The 25,056-nt window shown below is 33.9% G+C and overlaps 1 protein-coding gene across 1 annotated transcript; it reads left to right on the top strand.

Moving 5' to 3' along the window:
• Positions 1 to 1,642: 1,642 nt before the first annotated feature.
• Positions 1,643 to 23,858, top strand: LOC136989816 (cytochrome P450 302a1, mitochondrial-like). The gene is made up of 9 exons (XM_067288091.1): positions 1,643 to 1,888; positions 9,149 to 9,380; positions 13,008 to 13,195; positions 13,281 to 13,467; positions 14,732 to 14,888; positions 15,117 to 15,268; positions 15,336 to 15,414; positions 15,479 to 15,688; positions 23,552 to 23,858. Exons 1-9 carry the CDS (start codon positions 1,732 to 1,734, stop codon positions 23,660 to 23,662), a joined length of 1,473 nt encoding a protein of 490 aa, XP_067144192.1. The 5' UTR covers positions 1,643 to 1,731; the 3' UTR covers positions 23,663 to 23,858.
• Positions 23,859 to 25,056: the final 1,198 nt, after the last annotated feature.

The raw sequence follows: 25,056 nt of genomic DNA, 5'->3' as shown, positions 1-25,056 counted from the left end.
ACCCCTCTCTACACCGCACCGCCCGCCCTTTTACCTCTGCTGATCTAATTGCCAGTTGACTTTCCTCTCTCGCTAAATAATGTGTCTTCGCGCTAAATAAAATAAGTAACTCCTCTACTAGTCCTGGTGCATAATTCTAATTTACAGTCGGTTGTGACGTCAATGAATCACGTGACGGAACGATTTATGATTATTTGATGACCCTGAAACCAACTAGCGTAGAAAGGGCCTTCTCCGCAGCGGGATATATATATGCAATTCATTAAGAAGTAGGTTGGGAGACAACACCATCAATACCATTTGTTTCTTGAGATCCTACTTCTAGAAAAGTCAAAAAAATAACAGAAGTGATTGATTTAATTTTATTTAATCCTTTAAAATATTTTATTCAAGACAAGACTAATATTTTATAACTTCTACTCTAATTCTATTAAGTAAGAGTTTTTAACTTTTATTCTATTAGGCTAGGCTAGGCAATTTTATTGTGAAAATTAGTGAGAAACTGAGACTACCTAGTTAGTTAAATAGTTCATTAAATTAATGAGTATCAGTATCTTAGATATATGATGATATGAATGTATGTGATTAATGATTGTGATAATAATAACTAATTACTTACTCACTACTTTACTAACACTAATAATTAAATTACTTATAAATAACTACAGACTGATATGTAGAGCCTATATAAGAAAACTGGTAAGACTGATAGCCACTTAGCCACTGATTATCCGTCCTTACATTATTATAATATATTAATACAAATTAATTAGTAGAATTACTTTTGCTATTATTTAACTTAAAGATTATATTATAATTATAATATAACTAAACATTTAAAGTTAATTATCTCTATCTCAAGTGTCAAACCGAACCAAAGTTAACTTTACTACTTAAATGTGTAAGAAGTTTTACTGATTTATAGTGACCAGTCTAAATAATAAAAGCTTCTTAAGTATTTTTAAAAAATGTTTTATTTTTTTAAAAAAAATCATTAATTGCTGGATAGATAGATAGATAACACTTTATTGCATAAAAAATACATCCGCGCTGGATCCAGCTGGAATGATGTTGGTCCAGCAAAAATCCAGCTGGATTGAAAACACTGCTGGATTGCAAACCCTAGTAACACTACAGCCGACCATACAACAGTTATTTTTTGAAGTTTTGTGTGGCAGAAAGCTGTGGTTCATTATCACAGGAAGAAAACAAGCACCGCGTTCAGTACGTATCCAACCCACAGATGCACGTGTTTTCCCGAAACAGTTTTCTTTGCCTGCGTACAGATGGCGCTCAACTCAGTTCCACTAGCTCTATAAAGCCTATTTTAATTTATTGGAACGCAAATGCTGATAAACATTTTACTTGCTGATAAACTACTGCTGTATATAGAAAGTAAGCTTGTTTCTCATAATTCTTAATTAAGTTAATTAGAAGTAAATAATAACTAAACTTTTAATTAGTGAATGGAGGGTTTTAAAAATTATTTAAGAGTGAACAAAATCAAAAAAATGCTTAAGAAGTTTTTAAATGTATGTATTTTTGGAGAAATAGTCACTTTACAGTAACCTTGAACCTTATCTGAGAAAAACAGGAATCCAAGATACCGACTTCATGCTGAGAACAGCATTTTGGAATTTTATTTTCGAAATTTCTGTAGAATAGATTGAAGTTGGAGACCCGTTTTGGCGTTTTGTATATACTCAGCGTTTGATTACTGTAATCATATATATGATTTTTTTTCATAGAATATCCTATCTAACGATTAAGAATCTCCAATTGAGATACAGGCCTATGTCGATGTCACGAGTTGTTAAACCGTTTCAAGCAATACCAGGACCTAAACGTTGGCCTATTTTAGGACATTTTCACCTGTTCAGTCCATGGGGTAAGATACATTCGATATTGATATAAATAACATTTAATTTGTAAAGTATAAGTGTTTAACAAAATTAAACTGTTATAAAATGTATGAACCTTTCATATAATTTTCATTTTATTCTAAATTTTAATATTATAAACCTATCAATACATATTATTTAATATTTAATTAGCTTATTTGAATATTGATAAAATTAAGTTAATGATGTTATTTCTAATTTTTACTTAATAAAACAAGTAGAAAATTAAAATTAACGATGACCGAATTCTTCTTATACAATAAAGGAAAAAAATACTGTAAAAAACGTTTCATTAAATGATGATGAGTAAAAATTATCAATGACTCCGTAAGCGACATGGCATTACATTTAAAATACTAACAACTCCAAATATTTTGGCATGTTTATTAAAAAAGACAGTTTTCTTAAATGTTATATAATATATATATATAATATATATATATATATATATATATAAATCACGTAACGCTATTATTATACTTGTCAACTACCATCCCATCCTCGTAATGCCATCGCACAAACCCAAACCCAAAATTAGGTAACGCGTATCTTAACAGTATCCTTTAACAGATACCTTTAGTACAATTAATTGTAATAAGGAATAATGTACAGCAGGGAGTACCGAACGTTACATTATTTTATTAATTAGACGTATAACGCATTGTACAAAGGAGTGAAGTGAAGTAAACAGTACGGTTCGCTACGCAACACTTCGGAAACAAAAGTGAATCATTCTGTTATCCGAGAGTTGAGATCTTTACAAAATATTATTGTAACACATCATAAAAATTACTTGCACGCCCATATATACTTTACGTATTTTATGGACAGCCTCTAAGACATGCGAAGTAGTTGTCTCAGATTATTATCTAGAATATCAAATACTGTATTTTCATGAATAAATGAAAACTGAATACAAATGAGAAACGCGAATATAAATGTAACAAATATATCAATACTAAGTTATTATTACAATGATTAATAATAACATTGCGTAGAACATATTTATAAAGCATCCTTAGGACACAGATTGTTAGCAATATAAATATATTTACAGTGTTCACCTTAAGGCATTTTTAAAAGTGAGAAATCCGTACAAAATTACAAAAAAAAAAAAAAAAAAAAAAAATTCCAGCAACGAGTTGTGTAACTTTCTCGTCTAAAAATATGTATGCTTGAGAAACACTTTGGCAGTTTAAATTCGTGTGAGGTGCCATCTGTTGCGAGATTTTCTTTTTAAAATAACTTTTATTAATTATAATAAAAAGGCAGAAGGCTTAATTTTGAGGGTACAGATGAGTTTTTTTTAATATTATAACGCCAATAATAATTAAAATTTTCATTAAATCCGACCCCACGCGAGATAAGACACATGACTCCCTACTCCCTTGAACTTTAACTATAAACACTTAATAGCATCGATGTCTTTTATATACAAGCTACCGTGCCAAATTTCGTTTCTTAATCATTAGCCCATCCTGAGATATTAAACGAACAGATCCCAACACATACATATCCACGAAATTTTTTTCCGTTAATTTTTGAATTCAGAAAGTTTCAAAACATCGAGATTTGCATAACCCCGGGGAGCAAATTTGACCCGTTTTCAATAATGTTTTCCATGTTATCTACATAACAACTGGGAAAGTAAATAAGAAAAAATAATAACATGAATTGTTTGGAAAATTATTATAAACATAATTTAAAAAGCTTAAAACTTAAAACCTCGTTTTTCTTGACAGAACAAGTTAGTGCGTTATCTGTAAGATCATGTGAGGTTAGCCGATTGGGTGAAAAGATGTCGCGACAGTCGAGCGGTCAACACTGCCGTGTGGGAGTGAAAGGATTTCACGGAGACAGGTTTTCCATCTCAAAACCGTTTAATAAATTAAAAATTTCTTACAATATTTCCTTGAACAAAGGGGTAACACAGCACAAAGCACGAGAATTAAGTCCAAATAAAGTTCGAATGTTCGGGATTTCTTTTCCTACAGTTCGGCGTGGACGGTGAAATGATCGTAGACCCCGAGTCGTTGGGCACGACTTCAGGTGATTTTTCTCCGAGGAACCTGGATGGCACTAGGCGACACAACAGAGAGGTTGTTTCCACGATGTCCGAAAATTCCCTCCTAAGTTTACGGAAGCACACACGTCCAAGATAGGACGAGCCAAGTACTGAGAGAACTAATGACCGAGAACGTCATCTCCTCTTTTTCTTCGGGTTTTATAACTTTCCTTTGAGTCCCAGATCGAACATTCCGATAGGTCGATGCCGACTTGCCTCCGCTCTCTAATTGGTCCCCCCCTCGTTACGCATTGTAACGAGATCGGAACCCCGGTCGTCGGATGAGTCAACATCGACTGACAATTCGATTCCTACCGAAGATGTTCGATCTAAGTACTCAAATTCATCTATTGTTTTAACCTGAGAAGTTTGACTTTCTTGGAAATCTCTACAGACATGCCCTTTTATGGACATAAAACATTCATTTTTCGTTTTCCCTTTTTTTTTTTCTCATTGATGGTTTCTTTTTTATTAACATAAATTTATAATAATAATAATAATAATAATAACTCTCCTGTGGTCACCACCTGGTCGTGGTGGGAGAGCCCAGTAATTTTACTGATCCATAGGGCAATGCAGGCTGGAGCATAAGCTCCTGGTAGGGACACCCATGCCAGTAAGGTCTATGGGGAGAAATGAAGCTAAGAGTGACCACACCCACATTCTGTGGAGATATTCATCATCATGGTAATAACTAGATCAAAGTGTGATACCGGCTCGGACGTCGCCCGGGTTAACAAGGTCCGCGTTCGTGGGTTAGGCAGAGGCTCACGTTCGAAAAATAGGCCACAGTCTCCCTTGGTTATCGGTGGTGAAAGCAGCACCGGCCCAAGCATGGCTACTGCAATGCCCTCAACAGATGTGAGGAACCAACCCAGCCTTGGTGTTTCTGTGGCAATGCATCCACAGACCACAAAGGCTGGAAAAACCACGCCAACGGATGAAATGGACAGTAGAAATGAACGAGTTTATCATCCGTAATTATTACATTATCACAAAACTCGAAACAAACATGACAGCATACAGACAACAACTACACCATAGATTCACACAACAGTATCCTCACCTCACTGTCACCGAACAAAGGGTTGTTGATCAAAAAAGAACAATTATACACAACAACCTTATTCCACAAACAACACTTGAACTTATCAAACAACAGGTTGCTGATCAAATACATCAACAGACAGAAACATCTAACATTAATGAAGATCATGTAACCTGTCAGGATAATCCAGCAACAAGCATTGATAATAACACACATACAACAATTACCACTAATGATACTACAGACACTTCCTCATCCATCACTGATAACATAGACTTGGATTTAGTTAATACGCTCTCACTTATATTTCAGGAAACACTCACTAAATATACAGGTACAGATCCCACACAACGACCACGAATACCAAAAATCAACACGTCAAAGGAAGTAGGAAAAACACTAAATTATGTAAACACTCACTTACTACCACACTACATTCATTCAATTTCTACACTCGCAGACATTCATACATTAGTTTATGCTGGGGCAGTCACAGTAGTGACACACCATGGACTGAAAGTACAATCACAGACAAATACACAGAAAACACAATTCTATCACAAGCCTGCCTGGCAGAGAAGAATAGAAACACAAATAAATGACATTAGACAGCAATTAGGCAGGCTAACACAATACACTAAAAACAACATAACACCCAAATTAAGGAAACAGCTCAAAAACATTTTCAAGAAAATAAAAACACACACAAAACATGAACATCACAACACACGCATTACAGAATACATTGATACACTAAAACAAAAACTTGCTGCCAAAGCACGTAGACTCAAACGATACAAAACATGTACACTACGAAAACAACAAAATAAATTATTTACAAACAATGAAAAACTCTTTTACAGACAAATCAATAACAAAGCAAACACTGATACACAGCACAGTGGCACACCAACAGAAGAAGAACTCACAACATATTGGTCTTCTCTTTGGTCCAGTGCTGTCACGCACAATGCTGATGCAGGCTGGATCGAGGAGGAGAACAGAAACTTGCACAACATACCAACTATGCCCTGTGTTGAAATAAACATACATGATTTCCAATACACTGTTAACAGAACACACAACTGGAAGACACCTGGTGTAGACAACATTCACAATTTCTGGTACAAAAAGTTCACATCACTGCACCAGGAACTAGCTAAACACCTAACACACATCATCATCAATCCACAAGACATGCCAAATTTTTTTACTCAGGGCATCACCTACATGAAACCTAAAAACAAAAATGCCACAGACCCCACACAATACAGACCAATTACATGTCTTCCAACACAATTGCAAATTATTGACATCCTGTATCGCAAACAAAATATACAAACATGTTGAAGAACACGACATTCTAACGGAACAACAAAAACGTTGCCGTAGAAATCACAGGGGATGCAAAGAACAGTTACTCATAGATTCAGTCATTCTACGGCAAGCACACAAACAACACAGAAACATACACATGGCATATATAGACTACAGAAAAGCATTCGACAGTGTTCCACACAGTTGGCTGCTACATATTCTACACATGTACAAAATACATCCATCACTCATTGCATTCTTTCAAAACACTATGCAGCACTGGAGAACAACACTACATCTGAGGGTTAGTAACACTTCCATACAAACAAACCAAATTTTTACAAAACTCACAATATACAAAACGCATGCACTGAAAAAATTAGCAAGTACACAGAACTCGCCCAGGAAATAAGGCATCTGTGGAGGATGGATAGGGTGTTTATTGTACCTGTTGTTCTCTCCTCTACAGGTGTCATACCACACACACTGCACAAAAGCCTGGGCACATTAGAATTGAATAGAAACACATACATCACACTACAGAAGGCCACTATATTGAATACATGTCATATTGTGAGAAAATTCTTGAATACAGACACACACACTGATACACTTCTTTAATTTCTGTTTTGGTTACTATGCCTTGACTTTGGTCCGGCATAGTACACAGCCACCGGTGTTAACCGAGTATATCTCACTTAACCCAACATAATAATAATAATAATTGGCTTTTATCCCAAAACAACGAGAAAGAAAGAAAAAAAAAATTTCTTTTCCCCTTTTTGCTCAAATTCTAAACCCATTTCCGAAGCTTCACAATCACTTCTGTATGTTCTGTTGAATTATTGGTTTCAGACAATTCCCGATTTACTATAATTTGCAAAAATAAAAGCTTTAAAACAGTTCGTAGAAAATAAAACAACAATGAATAAAATACAAAAAATTAGCTTCGATATTATTCTAGGAACATAATTTAATCCAACTAATAATGCACGATTTTTTCAATAAATTGTTATCAATTGCCAAGCTATTGCCAAACAATATTAATACCCTGGCTATTACAACACAATAATCCTTATTGATAGCAGAAATGCTGTATAATTTATGCAGGAAAATATTTTAAGGCGAAAAAATAACTCATTCAAACAGGGAAACATTCAAGTATTGTATAAGTAGTGTGTAAGGGAGGGGGATTCGTTTGTATCTGCTGATTGCTGGCGTTAGAGAAAGGAAGGCAATGAAGCTTCCAATTTTTTTACCCTAAATTGGAAGCTGCATGTATTTAAATTAAAATATAAAATACAATAAAGTTATAATATTCATTCGAAATGCAATAAAATTAATAAAATTAAGATTATGTAATCTACAAGTTCAGTTTGTTTCACTTGAATTTTTGTGTATATTTATTATCATGTTTCTTAATTAATTTATAACGTTTATATTACGTATTAGCAATTTATTTAAATTAATTTTCATAAAACAAATAAAAACACTCTTGCCATTATAAGTTCTACAATTGGAATTTAAGTTTTTAAGAACATTTCTGGAATAAAATTTAGGGATTAACAAGAGTTCAGAAAAATGCGTTAGAACAACAGTTCTTAAAGGTTTTATTGTAAAATTATATTCATGTCCGTCCTAAAATAATATCACGCGTAGACCCAATTCACATGTGAACGGCAAAATACCATTTCTAAAATAGACGTATATAGGAGAAAACGCGATTTTTGAGTATTTAGTGTAACTTTACAAGTTGCTTTTGCTCCCCCAAAAAAAAAAAAAAAAAAAAAACTAGCATTGGCTACACCCCTTTACCAGTTCAGGACTTTTAAGAAGAAGATTTCATTTCTTCACTATCTTCCTTTTGATCAAATATTTCAGAAAACAGATTGAAATTTTAGTCCATGCGCTTCTTCCTTTTACTATCCTTTTACTGCAACATTCCAAATTTCAAGGTACAGTACTTTCTAACTTCATCACTAAAATGTTCTATGGGGATTTCTTCTGGAGATGTAGCACCCTTCGTGTTAAAAACAACAGAAAACGACGGACGTGTGCACTATCTGATTGAGGACGAAGCACCGTCACATTTTCGTGAGAAATGTTAGAAAAAATGGACGTTACCGCACCATAATAACGCCATATGTAAGTGTGCAGTGTACATTTAAATTAATGCCCTACTTTGCCGCTTGGCAATCTGCAGTAATTCACTTTAGGCAAAGAAATTCGTTCGCAAGTTTGGCTTTTGCAAATTTCCAAATTTTTGTGGATTACTTGATAAACGGCTATACCTAACTGTGCTTGACGAAATTTCAATAAAATTATGTCGCTTTCATGAACACTAGCTGGTCGCGGGTTCGCATCTCGTAAAGGAGATGGAGTTTTCCTGGTTTGCTTCACATCTCTAACACATAAATTTTAGGTGTTAGACATGTAGACATCAACTTGCCCCCATTTAATAAATAGGGGCAAGTTTTCCAAAAAAGTTCTCCCGGGAAGTGACCCCTTGTCAGAACGCAATATCTCCCAGATATTGCGTTGCCTTATCTCATTACATCCTACATTCTGTATCGAACTATACTGACATATAAAATTACAAAAAATCGAAATAATATTAGGTTCTTCAAATAATTGGATTTACGCAAATCCAAACTTTTCTCTCTATAAGCATTGTTAAATAATACAAATCTAATAATAAATAATTCTAAATTTATAAAGAGGTAACCAAAGCAATCAAAAAACTTAATATGAACAATTATATAGGCTAACGAATTAAATGTTAATTTATTACTTCTTAATTGTGTTTATACTTTTTAGGGCCATATTCATTTGAGAAAATAATGGATGCTTTCCAGGATCTATGGAAGAAGCATGGATCTATAGTACGACTAGACTTGGGAGCACCTTTAATTGTTTTATTCGATCCGAACGACATTCAGGAATTATATATAAGAAATGAATCATTCCCTCATAGGCCAGTTTTTGAAGCATTAAAATATTACAGAACATCTAAACCTCACATGTATAAATCTAGCGGTATTGTGGTAGAGTTAGTATTATATATCTTTTATTACTCTAAACTTTAATTATTATTAATTTTTATAGAGCTTATAATATTCAAATGACGTTCATAATGCTTAAGGATAATCGATTTCTTTCCGTACAAGTGACTCTTATCTAATTTGATTTCGCTCGGGTCAAAATAGTACGCTCACAAGCAGCGCCGGATTAAGCCTCTAGCGGGCTCTAGACAAAATTTAAATTGGGGTCCCATTTAAATAAGTTGCTTTTAAACAAATCTTATATAATGTAACATTAGCGTAGCTAGCATGGGTGACACCTGGTGCGGATATCGTGGTGTCACCCTTTTGAACTCTTTTATAAAACACTATTGAATTGTAATATCTTCGCACTCGAGCAACTTGAACGCTACATCGAATATGCGATGTCCGACGTATAAGTTTAGATTTAGAAAATAAATCATAACCATACATCAGTACTACCACGAGAGGCGGCCCTAGGAATATTTCTAGATGGTGCGAGGGATCTCGTGGCGCACATTACTTCTGACGCACGGGTGGCTGTTGACCTTTTTTTTTTTTAGATAATGGTTAGTTGAGCGGAGCTTAGTAAAAATTGTTAAATACAGCCTTTTCTGCCTATCTGATTTCTTAAATAATTTTTAACTCGTTTCGAAACAGAGAAACCTTCTGCACTGAAGCCAGGCCCCTCCGAATTACGGGCCCTAGACATTTGTCTACTTTGCCTATTCGATAATCCGGCCCTGCTCACAAGACTATCTTGACTCTTGATAGTCAGAGCCAGTGGCGGCCTTAGGGGGTGGCGAGCAGGGCAATCGCCCGGGGCTTCGCGCAACAACTCGAAGAAAAAAGTTGATATTTAAAACTCTTTATTTTATCTTTAGCTATTAGTTATAAACCGCAAACATCATTTTTAAATCCCTGCGTATATCTTTTAAGGCATTTATGTACTGTACGTACGTGTACCTTAGTTTATCATCATTGCTAATTTGTCGTCTTTATGACTGTTAACTTTTATAAATCTTCTAATATAATATTTTAACACTAAATTTATTTATTTATAACTTTTCCATTTCTCGTCAATCATCAGAAATATCTATTTTCAATTCACATACTTTGCACAAAGGACAAGGGCCTCACAAAAATCTGCCGCCCGGCGCCTCGCAAAGATCTGCTGCCCGGAGCCTCGCAATCTTTAAGGCCGCTGCTGGTCAGAGCAACCAGATGGTGACGGCTCCGGGAAAAACATATACAGTGGTGCCTCATATAACGTACTTAATTCGTTCCAGGTGCACGTCCGTTAAGTAAAACGTCCGTTATACGAAACGCATTTTCCCATAGAAATACATGTTAAAACATCTAATTCGTTCCGCAGCATAAAATAACCGTACTGTATCATTAAAAAAAAATGAACATGATGGAGCAGTCACCAATTATGCCGGAAAGTCTGTTGTTCGCAGCCAGTCCGTTGCTCGAGTCACGTAACGGCCAAACAAAGTCCGTTGTTCGCAGCATCCGTTATTCGAGGCGTACAGTACGTTATACGAGGCACCACTGTATTGGAACCCTACAGCAAATTATTACCGTTTTTTCGCCATACAAGAGCAGGCTTTTATAGAGTAAAGTCAAAAAGAATTATAGAGTGGAAAAAATCGGCACTAATCATTCCACATTCACATATATTCCACAAAGTACCCAGAAATCTATTTTTAAAAACTTTTATAATATCGGAAGATTTATTTTGGCTTTTTATCTTTAATAATGGTTATCAAGATGTCACTGAATAATTATTCATATGTATTATTATCATAATTATTATTATTATTATCATTATGACTATTATTATATTTACATCGACTCAGCAGTGCAGTGCCAAAAGGAGCTGTCACAGGGCACATGTTTCAAAACAGCAAAATCAAGCAATTTTCACATATAAGAGCATGTTCTTATATACACGGAAATACGGCATATAAAAAGAAGTAGGGGAGAGCGGGGCTACAAGTTCCGTTTTTTAATCAACCTTATATTTTTTTAAGGAAACATAATTCTAGCATAAGTATTGAGAGATTAAAATTTAGTAATATATCTAACTTTGCTATAAATACAGTTTTTGGGGTTGATTTTTTGTAAGTTTTTTTTATAATTAATAATACAATACCTAAAGTTGGAAAGTAACAACTTACCCCGGTTCGGGGCTAGTTGTTAACAGGGTGGGACAAGTTGTTACAAGATCTATGAAAGGTGTAATATGTAAAAAAACAATAATTTATTTAACTAAGTATGTATTTAAAGACTAATCAACAATATCTTATTAAAAATTAGTCGTTTTTCTTAAATTTATTATAAAGAAAACATTTTTACGTTTCAACATTTATAACTTTTACTTAAAAAGGGAGAAAGGAACATCCTTTCCAAGTTCTTGTATAACACCAGAAGTTGCAGGCAAATTTACAACTCCTGATGACCCTGGCTGATCCAAGATTTGTCTTTCGTCAGTAAAGCTTACATTTAACAAATACTCTGCTAACTTGTTTTCCTGTTCTTCAATAAAGACCAATCTTACTTTTTTGTAGCCAATCGCAGCGTTTTCTACTCCAGATTTCAACTTCTTTACAAATCTATATAACGTCATATGACAAATATCTAATTCTCTGGCAACAGTTTTTATTTTTTAACCATCTTTAATAACTGCATCTGCAGCTCTTTGCATCAACTCCTGAGATACAGAACCCCGTGTTGTTTTTCGAATATAAGTCCTCATACTGCAAAAGGAAAAAAAAACATTATTTTTACTGCATTACCGGTACAGTAATGCAGTAAACTGGGGCAAGGTCACAACATGCCCCCAAAGAAGGGAACATCTAGCCCCGATAACACGAGTTCAAAACAGCAACTACTAGATTAGGTTACGAGACATATACAGTTTTAGCCTAGTATATCAAGATACTCGATATATTTTTGAATAAAAATACCAAACAACTAATCGCTAATTATTTAAATTCGCCAGATATACCAAAAATATCAAACACGAAAATATTTACTTATGTGGATCAGCGACGTACAGGCTCTCTTTCCAATGTACCGGACGTCACTGGCCTGATTAAGATAGCTGCCGTCGGTGCGCAGAAACGTTCGATTTCATGACATATTTACTAATTATATATATATTTTTTCCTTGTGGAGCTATTTCAATCGGAACAACTTACCCCGGGAACTTTTAGCCCCGCTCTCCCCTAACCGAAAAGAAATAAATTATATATGGGCCCTACTTTCCCGGTGCTCAAGGCAGTTTCCTCCCCACTTCTGGGCTCGTAATGTGCCCCTCTTCTAGGCGTCCGTATTGATAGAAACCATTTCGGCGATTTCACGTTGATTGCGGACCACCACCATCAAAGTATTTGAATTCTTTCTTCCATACGCAACGCATGCTTTGTCTGTAAAAGAATTAACAAGGATCAGCATAACTCAGGGTTTCAGCCTTATGGGACACCCTATGTACACACACATTTTTTCCAACTTTAATCAAACATATTTCTACTAAATATTTAATAATTTTACCAATAAAAAAAGCCTAATTATATAGTTCCAAATGTAAAATTATATTATTACATTGTTCCTGATTCAATAATTTTCAGAAATGGAGAAGAATGGTGGAGATTGCGTCGTCAACTCAATTGGATGCTTCTTTCTGAAGTAGTCCAACATACATTTTCAAAAAACGTGAATTTGGCCGATGATTTTGTAAAAAGGGTGAGATTAATTCGTGACAATAAAAATGAAATTGGAAACTTTTTGAAGGAAATCTACAGATTCACTCTCGAAGGTGTATATTAATTTATAATTTAAACATGTCTAATTGTTTGAGAAAAATGTTTCAATTCAATATTTACTTCATTTTATTCTAATAGCATCTGCCATGCTATGCTTTGGTAAACGTTTTAGTAATTTTGAAGAAAAGGCAGAAGATGATATACTAACTGCAACTGAAGATACATTGGAAAGCATGTCCAAAACATTATTGGAACCACCATTGTGGAAATTAATCAAAACACCAATTTATAGGAAACTGGAGAAATCGCAAGATTTTTTCTATAGGTAACTGTTAAAGTTGTTAAAGTAACGTTTTAAACTTAGATTTGGAAAGATGTAATAAGGTAACAGAATACATGGCGATCTACCAAAGGGTGGATGCCTCTCGGGGAGAACTGCATGGATAACTGGTTCCTATTTAGGTGAAGAATAACCAGAAAACTCCACGTAGCCTATCATGAGACACGAACTCGCGAACGACTACAGTGTTCAATGATTTTATCCACTCAGCCACTGGTGGGATCTTTTAAAATTTAACTAATACAGTAGAGCATCGATTATCCGACTTAATTGGGGACTGGGGTTGGTCGGATAACTGAAAAGTCGGATAACCGAAAAGTATGAAAAAATACATTATTAGTATAGTGTATTAGGCCTGGTTTAAATACCAGCCTCCCTTCATAGTTGAGCCAGTGCTGCCAGCTAAAACATGCAAAAATTTAACAAAAATAATATTAAAGTAGCCAAGACATAACCAAATATTGTAGCGCCACGTCACTAGCGGACATTTGAATTTGCCGATTAGAACGCAGTCGGTTAATCGGGGGTCGGATAATCGATGCTCTACTGTGTTTATATATTACATGCAATAAACAGATGGGTCGGCCGAATAATCACAAAGTATGATTTCAGATTCTGGCATAACAAATAGTAACGTATTTTTGTCTAGATTTCGTTCTGTACTAACCATGAATTTTCTTGCTTTACATTCCGTTTCTGGTTGGCATTGGGGCACTTTCATAAACATTTGAGCTGGCTAAAACTCTCTTCAGCTTTTAGCGATTCTGTTGCGTATGCTCTGAATCTAATTTGTGAGTGTACTTGGTTAAATGTGTTCGTCTGATTTCTCCTTTTCTGAAATCTGGTGATGTCTGCCAGCTTTCTCTTTGGAGTAAAATCTTTGCAGAGACCAGGCTTCTGAAATAATTTCTTATGGGGGTGATCAATGGTTAATTTTGTTTGATAGAAACAGTTATGCAGTAAATAGGCAATCTACACGAGGGAATGCCTCCCGGGATGACTTTTTGAACTGGATGAGAACTGGTTATTATGTAGGTGTTAGACATGTGAAGTAAACCCGGAAAACTCCACGTGCCCAGACCGTTGGTGAGGCATGAATTTTACAACTTTTTCTTTCATTCTTTTCAACGAATTCACTTTTGCATGATAAACTATAAATTTAATTTCTACCAGTAAAATTATAATGCTTTGTATAATAAAATATCTATGTTATCAATATAATTATAATTTGTTTCTTAACAAATTTCAGAACGTCCAAAGAGATAGTTGAAACTTTTAAAATGACGACAAATCAATCAACAGAAAAGCATTGTTTCTTACTAAATAAATTGATAAATGATCAAAATCTCGACGATGCAGATGTTATTCTATTACTGTTAGAGGTATTTTCAGCGGGGATAGATGCTGTAAGTAATAGCAAATAGTTTTCTACGCATCAATCATAAATATCTTTCAATTAATATAAAATACAATCAAACTTCCAATAACAGCCACTTTTCCGCGAACTTTTGAACAAAAAATGCATACAAAATAACCTCCAAACAACAGTAATTTTTTATGATTCCATCAGTGGCCGTTATTGGAGGTTCGACTATATTATTTACCTGATATTGAATGCAATATGTTGTTTACAGACAGGTAACAGTCTGGCTTATCTTTTGTATAACTTAGCAAAGAATCCAGATAAACAAGAAATTCTATACGAGGAAATAAAAAATTTCGATAATTCTCCAAAAGAATTACACAAATATATTTATTTAAAAGCTTGCATTAAGGAAAGTATGAGGTATGTGACAATTGTTATTCTTTTCTTCATAATTAAAAATATAATTTAAAATGTGTTTTGAACATAGACTACTTCCAACGGTTGGTGGAACCGCAAGAATCTTAACAGATGATCTTATTTTAAGTGGTTATCATGTACCACGAGGAGTAAGCAACAGTTTTCTAATTTTATTTCGTTTATTATACACGGAATCACATTATTTTCTTACAGACTACATGCTTTGGAATGCATCCATTAATTGGAAGGCGCTCCGAATACTTCTCGAAAGCATCAGATTTTGTTCCAGAAAGATGGATCCGAGAAAATGGAATGCTGGAAGAAAAAATCCACCCGTATGCTATTCTTCCTTTTGGACATGGACGAAGGCGATGTGTGGGGCAAAGAATTGCAGAGCAAGAAATGCAAATTTTCATTACTAAGGTAAGAGAATTAAAGTTTGAAATCTATTATTCCAATATAAATATACTGTATATTCGCTTCTGCCAACGATAGATCTGACACCTAGCGGTATTAGCGCAAACTACGTAATGGCGGCTGCTATGGGTATAAAGTAGTTTGTTAGAATAGAAAGTGTTCACCCTATCTAATATAGGCCATCGTCAGGTTTAATATTATAAATGTTCCAAAATGGAACGTATCGTTTTCGAATATTTTACATATTTAAAATTCAAAAAAATAATTTAACTTTAAAATAAATTGTAAGAAGTGTGTATATTAAATAAATAAACAAACAAATAAAACATAGAAAACAAAGCTAAGTAGAAAGAAATGATTTAAAGGTTTTTAAGTGCCATTCTTTTTTCTATTATATGTATCCACACTGTTGGAAGCACATTAGCATCCATAGCATTTAGGCAACGGTTTTTCATTTTACTTTTATAAATTTCCACCTTTTCCATCTCCAACGCAATGGATGGAGAGAGCACCGTTTAAATGACTTTAGTCTCTTCCCATTTTACAATCGTTCCTTCAGTCTGTGCTATAATTGATAATATTGTGTTGTTGTGTCGTTTGTCAACGTTGTATCAAATGCTCTTTTTCTTATAAAAATTGAGAATGATCTATAAAAGAGCACATAATATCTGTAGCTTGCTACGGAACAATAAAGACAGCGTAAAAAAAGGAAGGTAAAGCTGGGGTATATAAAATTCCATTTGAAAATCAACAGTTAGGAATCGAAAAAGATTATGTGGGTGTGATTAGAAGAAACCTGGCGGTACGTCTGCGAGAACACACATACAATTTTGACAAAGGACACAACACTATTAGCAATTATGGCACAGACTGAAGCAGCGATTGTAAAATGGGAAGAGGCTAAAATCATTTAAACAGTGCACTCTCCATCCATTGTGTTGGAGATGGAAAAGGTGAAAATTTATAAAAGTAAAATGTAAAACCGTTACCTAAATGCTATGGATGCTACTGCACTTCCGACAGTGTGGAAATATACTAATAAAAAAAAAAAAAAAAAAAAATGGCACTTAAAAACCTTAAATCATTTCTTTCTACTTAGCTTTGTTTTCTATGTTTTATTTGTTTGTTTGTTTATTTAATATACACACTTCTTTCAATTTATTTTAAAGTTAAATTATTTTTTTGAATTTTAAATATGTAAAATATTCGAAAACGGTACGTTCCATTTTGGAACATTTATAATACGTATTAAACCTGATGATGGCCTATATTAGATAGAGTGAAAACATTTGTATAAAAGAATTTTAAGCTCAGTAAAATTAGTTGTGGTGAAACTGAAGTGAATTGTTTGCTGAGAAAGAGCTGGATAGATGTGAAGTTATCTGTTTTAGTATTTTCTCTCCGTCTGTAAGAAATCTTTTTCGATCAGCCACATATTCTAAAATGTCACAAAGTTAATCATCGTGACTTAAACAACTACGAAATCAACTAGGATTAATATCGGATATAAATGCGAATAAAACGTTTTGACTACAGAGAGAAAAGTTATATTAAAAAGACAACACACAAGCAGTGGTGATATTCAGCGGGTTCGCACAGGTTCGGCCGAACCCGTTGGTAAAATTTTCAGTTTCCCAAACCTTGTTAAACACACGTAACATTTTTCAGTGGTTTTGTTTCTTTTAAAAAAATATATTAAAATATACGTATTATACTCTGTAACACTACTAAACTAGAGCCTTATACCCCGTTCGCACCGAGCATTTCAATCTAGATTGTGAGCAAGGTCGGTGACTATGCCTTGGTATGATCTCTCTCGACCGTTTCAATCTCGACTGAAACGAGGTTTAATCGTGATCGATTCAAGAGCATTCTTGAAACTAGATCCAGTCATAAGAGCGATCCCACAATCTCACACATGCGAGAAAATACAAGATGGCTGCGGAACACGTGTCTGGCTATGGACAGCGAAATAAAAAGGATATTGTAATTCGAGAGATGATGACATCTGTCGATTATCAGCAGTGCCATTTGGGGTGAAAAATTTCTCTGCCTAAAAGAAAAAAAACAAAAAAAAAAAAGTCGACAGCACTAATATACTGTTGTTACCTGGTCTTTGCCCAGGGCCCCTTACGTTCCAAATACGCCACTGATTATTAGATATATCGCAAGAAAAGGTATTGTATTTATTTCTAGCCAAAACTTCCATTTTGTTTGTCGGTGATTGTTTGGGAAAAATTTCTGCTAGCGAACACTTTGTTAAATATTTCGAATATCACCACTACACACAAGTAACTCTCGTACGTTGTCAAGCATGTTATACCACAGCCTACAATAAGAAACAGCCTAGTCATTTGCTCTGAACACGTGTGTCGATTCCTGAGGCGGTTTGCACATAGTCCTCACTAGGAGCGCTGATGACCGGACTATTCGATCAAGTGATCAATGCTAATTCTGTTGTAAAGACGTGGTTATAATATATTTAAAAAATTAAAATTTTGAAAATATTTTACATCAAGATATTGGTAAATTTTTATAAAGTTTGATTTAAAATGGTTCATTGCTCTGTGCCGTTTTGTACATCAAATAAATCAAAAAAAGATGGAACAAGTTTTCACGAATATCCAGCGGAAGAGAGTTTACGTTTAAAATGGATAAAAGCTGTCAGTAGAAAAGGTAAGATTTATTTAATACTCCATAATTAAATAATGTAGGAAAAACGAATAATTTTATAACATCTATGCTACTTGCCATTGATGCTACACTTTTGCAATTATTTTATTATATGCTGTAAGGGTTCGTGCAAAAACCACGTGTCCCCATATTTCCCAAATCTTACTTCCCCTTCCCATTATGATCTTTTGTGGCTTTTATAAAACCTCCCTAAAAAAGCACATGGAAAATTTCAACCCTCGAAAATTTATATATTACTTCCTTTTATCAAATTTCTCGGATATTTCAAAAACGGTAGAAAGACATTGCTGAAAACTACATGGGTGTATTTGAAAAGCATTTAATTTCAGCTTTTTAAAATACAAATAAAATTAAATACATATACTCCCCCTTAATGAGGACAAGTACGGTTTTTGCACAACCCCTAACTTCAATGAGATTAGGCTATATTGCAATTGCATTTTAAATTTTTGTACAATTTATCTATTTATGCATACAAATTATTTATAGATGGTATAACTAATAGATTTACTGTATAAGCTAACTCTTTTTAAAATTTACAGATGAAAACAGTTCCAAACTTTGGAAGCCAAGTGACTGGTCAGTTGTCTGCAGTAAGCACTTTCTAGAATCAGATTATAAACCAGGATTGAAAAAGAGAATATTGATTCGAAATGCCGTCCCAAGCGTTTTTCCCGAATACCCATCCTATAAGCAGATTGTTTGTAAAGAAGCCAGAAGAGAAGTAAAAAAGGTTAGTCCCAAGAAAGGAGTTTGTACTGGTACCAAACGAAAGCATGTTCAATCTGAGCAACAAGTACATGATCAAGTTCCATTAATGAGTCCTGTGGACGGAGCTGTTTTTTTAGACTATGAAAGCAGGTTCTCTAGTTCCACAGCCAGATGTGAACTTTCAGACTGTGACATAAGGCCATCTAGTTCTGCATCTGGTATAGAAGTTTCTGTAGGGACAAGTTATACAATGTTAAAACTGAATTCTGACAAGAGAAGACTGAAAACTTTGGAGCAGAAATGCAGGAGACAAGATTACACTATCAAGCGCCTGTATGAAGAACAACGTAGATTGAAAGCAGAAAATAAATTGTTAGCTGGAAAGCTTGAAAAATATCATATAGAAAGCTTAGAGAATGACAGTGCCCAAGGTATGTTACAATAATTCATGTGATAACATATTAATATTCCTAATATCCTATTATATCAATATAGTACATTATAACACAAAATTGGTTTTATGTAATCTGCTATTGATTGTTTAACTTTTTTGGCAGATTTGTGTTAGTGACTAATAAAATTATATTGTACTTTTAGGTAACTGCAAAGCAGATTTCATACTTGAACAGCTGGTTGTTTACAATAAACAAAAGCCTCGTTGGAGTGACAACACAGTAAAATACTGTGTCTTATGGAGCAAAAAGTCTTCTAGGGCATATACATTTGCTAGGAAAACTCCACTTTTATCATTACCATCAAAATCAACATTGAAAAGATATATAGGCTCTGTTTCTGGGGTTAGTGTGGGTTCCCTAATTAAGCAACGATTAACTCAGGAGGCAAAAAAGTTGTCACAAGTGGAAAAATTAGGTTCACTTATTTTGGATGAAATGACCATTAAACCTAATCAACAGTATAACAAGCAAGCAGACGAAGTAGTGGGAACAGTAAAAATGAATGGCCTGGAAAAACAACTTGGACTTGAACATGTCACAGCAAATAGTCTCCTGTGTTTTGTGTTTTCAGGATTATCAAAAAATTTTCGAATTCCTGTTGCATATTTTTTTATCAATGATTTAAAAGGTCAGGAACTTTATACTTTAACTTTAGATGTGATTCATTCAGTGGAGACAGCAGGTCTAAAAGTACTCAGGATAGTTGCTGATGGCCATAGTAAAAATGTTAAGTTATTTGAATTACTTAGTGCTGTTAACCCTCCAATTCCAAAGATTCCACATCCAATGGATAATAATCGTTCAATATTCCTATCATATGATCCATGTCATATATTAAAAAATTTCTGGTCATTGCTTCTTTCTCCAAGTAGGGTAATGGTGAATCATGGAAAACATATTAGTGGTGTATTTCTCCGAAACTTGTTTCACCTACAGAGAGATCATGTTATTAAACCAGTAAGATGCTTAACTTTTAAACATGTCTATCCAACAAATTTTGATAAGATGAAGGTTAAGCGTGCAGTGGACATATGCAGCCAAAATGTAATTGCTGCACTGAAGTTTTTACAGAAGCACGGACACAGGTTTGGGAACTTGAACTTTGTTGAGGCCGAGGGCACAATTGAGTATTTGGAAATGATGCAAAAATGGTTTGCTATTCACAATATCAGCAATACTCAACACCACATTCATTCCAGAAATGCAACAGTGATGCAGTTTGTTTCTGCTAATGATGAAAGGCTCAATTGGTTGGATGGTGAGTTTTTGGGATATTTACAGTCCTGGAAAGATAGCTGTGACAGTCCCAATGTTCAATTTATCAGTAAGCAAACTTATGAAGCTGCTTGTCTCACAACCAGATCCACTGTTCTGTGTATCAGGTATTTGTTGGAGAATGGTTTTGATTTTATATTAACCAGAAAATTCAATTCAGATGATATAGAGAACCTTTTTAGTGGACTGCGGTCCATGTCTGGATTCAATGACCAGACAAACGCCTGCAGCATAATGCAAGGACTGCATACAATTCTTAAAACAGGACTAATTAGTGCATCCCTTGAAAGCAATGCAGAAAGCTTAGATTGTGAGGAATGGATGTCTCCTAATGAAGACATGTCCATTATTGTAAATCAGGTATTATATTTTGATTAATAAATTACTTTAATAGACCTAATTTAATTTAATTTAATATACCTAATAAAGTAATCATTATAATAATAATTTATTATTTTTAAAGGCATGCATGGATAAGAACTATACTATCAAGGAAGTTACTAAGCATATTGAGCCACAACTGAAACAGCTAGAGATTAGACCTTCCAATATTATAAAGCCAAACATTCAATCTGCTACAATGGCATACATTGCTGGATACTTAGTACGTATCACCGAAGAGAAAATTGAATGTTCCGACTGTTTGGACATACTTGCATCAGTGAAATCCCCTGCACCTATCATGGGCATAATAAATTTAAATGATCTAGGCGGGCTCTTATATCCAAAAGTAGAGTTTATTGGGTTTTTGCAGCAACTGGAGAAGGCTATTCATGCAGGCTTACCATTTTTAATTCAGCAACCAGCTGTGATGCATAATTTATGTAAGATTATTCTTCCTTGGATGGAGAAAAATCCATTGTTTATGTGTGGTAAAGATGGACACCAAAATATACTGTGTAATGTAATTCTAAGAAAATTCATCAGACCCTACATTTCCAACTACATAAGAACTGTGAACGACACTTATATTCGGGAGAATCATAGACCCAAAACGTCAAATAATAAAGCTTTATCAAGAAAAATAATAAAAGTGGCACCTCTATAAACATGGGGTGGCCACAACTGGTACAGGCCTGGTGAAAACTCGTGATTTTTGTATATTTTAAAAAATTTAAATTTTGTTTATAAAATGTTAAAATTAATAAAAATTATTGTAATAAAGTAAAAGAGAACATGTTTTTTGCATTATTTTTACTGTTTCATTGCTTTAAAAAATTGTAAGGATATAAAAATATTTTTTAAAGTTGAAAATTGTTTTAATATGACCAGAATAGGTACAGTACATCTAGCCCATTAATTATTATCGCATTTAACCGTCTAGATAATTATTGATAACATGTCTATTGTTTTAGATTGTTCTGCAGAAATCCGGGCAAAATCTTAATTAAAAAAAATCAATAATTTGCTATATCCTGTTTGAATTACTGTTTTATTTTACGAACATATGACAGCATGTAGCTAGGATAACTTAATCAGTGTGTGTTGTTATGGTCCGTTGTGTGGCTCCATCTAGCGGGAGAAAATATTTTCGTTTGGACACAACTCTTCAATGGGATTTCCCCCATTTGACTAGGCTGTTTCTTATTGTAGGCTGTGGTTATACCCTTTGTGGCAGCCATTTTGGTCGACTCATACGCCACCTATATTTACTGGCACAAGCCAATAGCCTATGTATGTACAGGATATGCCATAAGTCTGGATCCTTCAGAGTTATGTTGATCTTTGTTTATTTTTTTATTTTTTATTTAGGTAAATAAGACGTTGTTAAATAGAACAAATTCAAGTTATTTTTGATGGTGAGACCAACAGTGAGTGTTAAGTGCTGACGAGTTTAACAGACTGCATCTAGATCGCAGTGTATGATTACTGAAAACTGAATACAATTTGTTAAACTCTGGCTACTTCACACCGACTGTCAGTCTTCATCATCAAAAATAACTTGAATTCGCCCCTTCTTTCTCAACGCCATACCTGTAAAATAGTAAACAAAGATCAGTCAGTGTTAAGTGTTCTGTAGTTCCAAACTTACAGGACATACTGTATATTCTATGTATAGGAGTCATTCAAGTATTATATCAACAAAATAATGCCCTGTATTCATTCCCCCTAATATATTAGCAGGCCAGAAGTTTAAACCATCTGTAAATTCACAGTAATTATTTTGTATTGTACTGTACATCAGTAAAGACTGATCCTCCCCCATATACTGTTGTCGTAATACTCAGAATGGTCCAATATTACTAATAAAAAAGTCGTGTGTGTGAGAATTCTTTAACTCTTGCAATTTTTATCCAATCCAGATGAAATTTTGGTAATAATCGTTTTATGTTCTGACGGAAAGAATAGGCTACTTATTTTGCGGAAATATTAGATATAAACGTTTTATCTATTTTGGATTGGTGATCGCATTAATCTATAAACTACGGTGATAGCGTTTATAGTAAACGCTATCATGTGTTTACATGTGTGTAAGTGAAATCTCTATAATTCCTATTACTTTTGTCCACTCCAGGTGAATTTTGTTTTGTTGCTCTTTACGTTACAACAGATAGTACGAGGTATATATTACTTAATTTGTAGAAATATTAGCAACTCTTCTTCAATTTCTTGAAATCTCCACTCTTCTGAATTCTTCAATCTCTACTTTCTCATAAAAAATATTCCATCATGCTTAATGGGGAAATTTCTAGTATATATATTGATATGTGTTATTAATTTAATAAATTTTCAGATGTTGCAGAATTTCCATGTGCAGTTTCTCAATGAAGATATAAACTGCGTGATGAGAATGCAACTTGTTCCCGATCGACCATTATTATTTCGATTTATTGATCGATCGTAATCAATAACGATTTTTCAATTTAATTTAATTTAAAGCACAACATTAATTTTAAATATATGAGCACTAAGGTTTGGCTCTATGGAGGACTTATCACACACTATTAACGTTTGTCGGAGTAATCAAACAGTAACGGGCGAACACAGTTTGATTATAACTACGGTATGCATTTCGGACAGTCTATCAGCCGTGCTCGTTACAATTTACAGGACTAAAATACAAGCGGCATTACGTTACAGAACAATGATTAGTGATTAAAATAGTTTAAAGTACAATTTATACATATTTAAATGGCACATTGTATTTGTTGCCAAATGTGGATGTCTTCATTATTGGTTTTTGCAGACTTTTTTATTTACAGTACAAACAGTAACAGAGATTATACATGTTGTTTAATAAATTAATTGTAAAGTAAATAAAGTAAGAAACAAATGAATAGAAAGTTATAAGCAAGGTTTAGTTACAAAAGTAAAAATTGTTTATTTTTTAAAAAAGGTATACACATATGTATACCTTTTTTATGTATCCCTTGCACACGTTAAACAGTATAAATACATTTATAGTCTGTCAGCTCGTAATACCGCTTGTATTTTAGTCCTGTAAACTCATCAAATTGTAACAAGCACCACTGACAGATACTGTCCGAAATGCATGCCATAGTTGTAATAAAGCTGTGTTTGCCTGTTACTGTTTGATTACTCTGACATATGTCAATAGTGTGTAATAAGTCTCCCATAGAGCCAAACCTTAATCCAAGACTTCTCTGGTGTAAAATTGAGAGTAAAAATCCTTGCCCTAATTATTTTTATCACGTGACTTACCAGTATTTGCATTTCTCTTGGATTGCAGTGGGGATCAGCTTTAGTGCTCATATATCCAAAATCATAATATAAAGACAAAAAGCAAAACACCAATAAATTTTAATATTCAAATATTAATATTTTTTGTATTAGATTATTGTATATTTGTAGCTATCAATTTCGATTTTCTGAATTGCCTAATTATCATGTATCTGAAATCTATTTAATAAAATAAATTAAATTAAAAATTAAATAATGAGTAGTTCGGTTGATTCATAACAATTCATTCCAAACAATTATAATTAATTCATCATATACTGTATTTACTTGAATTTCGGTCCAGTGGCAGATATCAAGATTACTTCTCAAGTTTCGCTGGTTTGTTGCTCTTCTTAAAAATCTTCTCGTTATACATACATCGAATAGAATTGGAAAGGTATTTGAAGAGACAAAGGAGAAATTAGGACAAGCCCTATTCCCATTTTTCTACACCAGTATAGTTTATTTACTGTTGCGTCCAATCATCAACAGGAGCTGTGCTGTGCAGTTTTCAACAGATTTATTTGATTAAGGCAACGCGAAATGTGGACGATCTGC

This window comes from Centruroides vittatus, unplaced genomic scaffold (assembly GCF_030686945.1).
Source record: "Centruroides vittatus isolate TY-2023 unplaced genomic scaffold, ASM3068694v2 scaffold_769, whole genome shotgun sequence".
NCBI classification, from domain to species: Eukaryota; Metazoa; Arthropoda; class Arachnida; order Scorpiones; family Buthidae; genus Centruroides; species Centruroides vittatus.
Note: the sequence above shows the minus strand (reverse complement) of the source record. Positions and strands in the feature narration are given on the sequence as shown.